This window comes from Cajanus cajan, chromosome 11, assembly GCF_000230855.2.
Source record: "Cajanus cajan strain Asha chromosome 11, NIPB_CcT2T_4, whole genome shotgun sequence".
Classification (NCBI taxonomy): Eukaryota; Viridiplantae; Streptophyta; class Magnoliopsida; order Fabales; family Fabaceae; genus Cajanus; species Cajanus cajan.
In genome coordinates, this window is record NC_138527.1 from 16,793,387 (window position 1) to 16,798,263 (window position 4,877).

The window sequence follows — 4,877 nt, forward strand, 5'->3', positions numbered from 1 at the left end:
TGCATTTAAGTTTTTAAAATATAGGTCTATTTTTTTAAAAAAAATTCTTATAATATTTTAATAAAATAAGTACCTTTTTAGGTTTTAATGTGTTTGTTTTTTTTCAATAAACAGTTTTGTGTTTTTTTTAAAGAAATAACTCTCATCTACTAATTAAAGAATTGTTATTTTTAAATATTTATTTAAAAACACTTGCTTTTAAGTTTAAAAAAATGGATCCTATCTTATATTACATCAAAATAAATCTAGTCAATTTACCATAGATATATAATTTAATAAATGCATTTAATATTTTAATGTGATGGTCATTAATTAATTAATGAATGATTTTAATATAAATAGTTGTGAAATGGGCGGGGTAGGGAAATAAGTACAGTAACAGTTTTGGTGATAGGGTTTGAGCGCGCGATTGTGTCACTTTCCTCAAAATAAGTTTTGGTGCCAAAACTCTCCGCACACTAAAAATCTATTTTAGTTTTTTCCCTCTCATTTCAAACCCTTTCTCTCTCTCTTTAAACGCTTTTCACCTTCCCTCTTCTTCTTCCTTCTTTCAAAACCCTAACTCCCACACCAATTTCTTTTCCCTAATTTAAAACCCCAACGCTTTCTCATTCTCCCAATTCAACGCGCTTTCCTCACCAAAATCGTGCCTAATTTTTCAACCTCGTCGCTGAATTCAATGTGTCTCTCACTGCCTTCGCCCGCTGACACCGCAGGGGAGCCGGTGGATGCTCCTCCCGCACCGAATCTCTTTCTCCAAACCCTAGAAAACGCCGAATCGACCGTTCACACTGCTCTACACGCACGTGATCGCGTTCACGCTGTACGAGTTGGAGACCATAACGAAGAGCTTCCGCGGCGACTACATCCTCGGCGAGGGAGGGTTCGAACCGTTTACAAAGGCTACATTGATGAGAACGTGAGAGTGGGACTCAAATGGCTACCTGTAGCGGTCAAAGTGTTGAACAAGGAGGGACTGCAGGGACATTGCGAGTGGCTCGTGCATTTTGCGTTTTGCGTTTTGCATCTTTTTTTATTTTAGTTTGTCTGGTTAATTTTTTTGTGTGTGTGTTTTTGTGGTGCAGACGGAGGTGAATTTTCTAGGGCAGCTTAGGCATCCTAATCTGGTGAAGTTGATTGGGTACTCCTGGCACTCTTCTTCAGATCTTTCAGGTTCTAACTTTGCTCAATTTTTTCTCTTTTGGTTGGTTCTGTTTAGATGGTGTCTTGATTGAATATTTGACCCTTTTTCAGGTCATCGGAAGTGAGGGTTGGGGTGGACTCTATAGTGGGCTCAAGCCTTCTCTTCTTGGAACTGTTGCTTCTCAGGTTATCAAGTTTCAGTTTTTAACCATACCCCATAATAGCCTTTGCCCATTATTCAGTATTCACCATTCATAAAGATGCAAAGTTCAAGGCTTAAGGCCCTATTTGAATAATTTTTTTTAATAAATACAAGTTAAAATGGATTAAGTTTATCTTACAAGTTAAAATTAATTTATCCACTAGTTAAAATCAACTTTTGTATAAGCTAAATGAGAGAATTTCTATAAATTAGTTTATGTATAAGTTGTATTATAACTTAATGAGAAAATTTTTATTCATTTCATCTTTTTATTTTCCCCTGGTATATAAGTGTATGAAAAGTTTATCAAAACATGTCTAAAATGTGATACGTGATGTGCTTTTCTGTGGGGTTGTTATCTAAATGCTTATTTTAAATGTTATCAGGGCATTTACTATTATTTCTATCAAGTTTTCAAGAACAAGGCTGTGGCCATTGCAGCTGCGCGGAAAGTGAAAGGGCATGGAAATGGTATTGTTGGGATGTTTGGTTGGCTTCTTGTGGCTGCAATTGATGGGTGAGCACTCCATCATGCCACTTTTGTTTGAATGTTTCATTTCATACTACTCTTGTCTATGGTGTGTTTATTTGATTCATAATGGAAATAATTTATTTCCATTATTTTTGTTGTGGCCTGTTAACTGAGACAGAATATTTGATGGATCAAATTATTAATTTTAACTTTAGATTTTATATGATTCTTGTTTGATATAAAGCCTTTTGTACGCCTTCAACCATCAATTTAAGCCTTTTGGTGATAGTTGATTCTTGACATAACATCAGAGTCCCTATGACCATGTGGTCGAGAATTCAATCATCACTGTCCTCATTCTTTTAAATAGAAGTGCCTCAGGCCTAAAGGGCTCTTGCCTGAGGAGGCAAGTTGGCAATTTTTAAAGTTTTTATTATCTGATACATCAATCATTATTCAATATGATTTTGTTCTGATTTCAGACTGCCAAAAAATTTTAAGATTATTTTTGATATGTAAGTAGTCTTTAATTGCTTATGTGACGTCTATCATTTCTTTTATTTTTTGAAGCATGTTTATCTAAAACATGTTTATACTGATCTTGGTGCCAGTCGTGCTTGGGACATGAGAACAATGGAATCTCTTTGCCGAGCATGTAAATATGCAGTGAGTAAGCTTGACCATTAACTCAATTCCATTTTCACAATGACAATATGTAGAAATAATTAATAATGCTGAGACAATAGTTGGTATTGAGTCATTCAATTTGGAATAGGCATTAATCTTATATTTCCTTTTTACTGCAATTTTTGTGTGTGGTTGCAACCCATGTTTATTATGGCTTAATCTGTCATATGTTCATTATTATATTCAGATTAAATATTTTGGAGGTACCTACTTTGTGCATTTAAAAAATACTTCTTGGTTTGAATGAACAAGAAATGGGTAGTTCTCTCTAATCTTCATTTCTAGATCAACATTTCCTGCATTTTTCTTGGTTGGTTCAAGATTTTGTAACATGCTTTTTTCTGGTATTTAGTGGTATCATATCATATAAGCAGAATAGTAAGAGTGTATTTCCATTAAGCAAACAACTAAGAGGTAGTTTTTTTTTTCCTGATTCAACTTGTCAACTTTCAAATATCATGTGTTGATTAATCAATTGGCTGGTCAGAAAATGGGAAAGCATTTTTTGTAGAAGAATTTAAAAATCTCTTCATTAATTGGGGCATGAAATTGAGCAAGTAATAAAGCTTACTGTTTGATTTGGGTTTTCTAATTTCAAATATCTTGTTTATTTTACTTTTGGCTTATAATTGAAATTTCTTACTACAATTTTAAATTTCAATAATTTGTAAAAAAGCAGTATTAATTTCTTACTATAATTAAATTCTTGCAAAATAAAATTTAAAATTAATTATAATAATAATATTATAGGCCAAATAGTACTGTTGTGAATTTTATTACTAGCCCAGCTAAATAAGACTACTAAACAATAAGTCTCCTAAAAGAATAAGAATCCTAATATTCTAACAACTATTATAATGTATCATATAGGGGCTCACAAAAGGCTCATTACTTCTCCTCCAGTTGCCGTATTTCCTCCTCCCCTTGCCGTATTTCCTCACCCCCTTTGTGTTCATGTTGGTCTTGTTCCCTCAAACAAAATTTACCAGGTTGGTCAGAAGAGGGGTAAATTTAATGCTTTAATTAAGCAATAATAGTGGACCAAATGCCGACTTTACAAATAATGCAGTTCTTGATTTACATAAATAAATTCAGTCCAGCTTTTTTTAGTTTTAAGTGTTATATTTTGCTTTTAAGTTATTATAGTTGGTAATGCATCATATAATCTAGCTATAAAGTTGATTCCTTAATATAGGGGGCTTAGTTTTCTTTTCAGTTTGCAGCTTGAATTTTTGTTCATTCTTGATGAATTCTTCATTTTCATTATTTCTTTTGTTCTGATTACTTTTCAGTTATCATTTGCTACGTGTCATTCTTGAATATGTATGTATATCCTAATTGCTTGCATGATTGTTATGCAGCGTAACTACCGGTTCTTCTTCATGTTTGTCTTCTTAACTACACTACTTTGTATATATGTTTTTGCGTTTTGCTGGGTCTATATTAGAAGAATTATGGCATTAGAGGAGCAACAATTTGAGCTGTTGGGTTGTGTTGGTCTACTTTGTAACTTGACAAACCAAGACTTATCAATATTGTTTTTGATGTAGTAAAGCACCATCTTTTTATATGTTAAAATATTGTGGTTTGTATACTTGTCCTTTTTATTTTTCTTTTAAATTCAAGAGTGCATCTTGCATACTAGAGGATTATTTCTTTTAATGGTTTGCAATTTAGTTTACGTTTATCTTTGTTTGGAGTAAAATATGGATCAATTTTTTTTGTAGCAAAGGAACTTGTTTTATTTTTTATTTTGGTACGAGTGTTATTGTTTCATTGTTAAACAGGTTCAAAATGAAAATAAAAATAAAATATATAGTGTTTAAGGTATAAAATTAGCGATCATGTCTAAAAATAAAGTAAGCCTAGCAACAAAAAAAAATCAGTTTTTTTTTTTTCAAAAATAAAATTATGTTTAACGACTGATTTAGCGACTGAAAAAAAAATTAATTTTTATTATAATAAAATTTAGCGACCGATTTAGCAACTGAATTGAAAATTATTTTTAAAAATAATAAAATTTAGCGATCGATTTAGCGACTGAATCAGAAATTATTTAAAAAAAAAATTAAAAAAAAATACTTAGTGACCGATTTAGTGATCGAAATGAAAATTATTTTTTTTTAAAATAATAAAATTTAGCGACCGATTTAGCGACCGAAATTAAAAATAATTTTTTATTTTAAAAATTGTTAGCGACCGACTTAGTGACGGAAAAGAAAATCATTATTTAAAAATTTAAAAATAAATAACACATTTTAGCGACCGATTTAGCGACCTTTTTTTCGGTCGCTAATTTGGTCCCCATAGACTATGGCGACCATAATTGTAGTGACCAATTAGCGATCGAAAATTTCGGTCGCTAATTAGCGA

General features: G+C 31.8%; 1 protein-coding gene across 9 annotated transcripts; it reads left to right on the plus strand.

The window, feature by feature from the left end:
* Nucleotides 1-380: 380 nt before the first annotated feature.
* LOC145953147 (uncharacterized) lies at nt 381-4,166 on the plus strand. 9 transcript variants are annotated; one of them, XR_014430692.1, is made up of 7 exons: nt 381-1,000; nt 1,086-1,173; nt 1,255-1,329; nt 1,732-1,862; nt 2,388-2,483; nt 3,375-3,493; nt 3,866-4,166. XR_014430692.1 is itself a non-coding variant. In XM_083066845.1 (6 exons), the coding sequence occupies exons 3-6, from the start codon at nt 1,828-1,830 to the stop codon at nt 3,900-3,902; spliced, it is 246 nt and encodes an 81-aa protein (XP_082922971.1). In that variant the 5' UTR covers nt 1,007-1,173; nt 1,255-1,329; nt 1,732-1,827; the 3' UTR covers nt 3,903-4,166. The 9 variants fall into 9 exon arrangements, 1 of the variants encoding a protein (XP_082922971.1); XR_014430690.1 differs by having other exon boundaries at nt 2,429-2,483; XR_014430691.1 differs by lacking the exon at nt 3,375-3,493.
* Nucleotides 4,167-4,877: the final 711 nt, after the last annotated feature.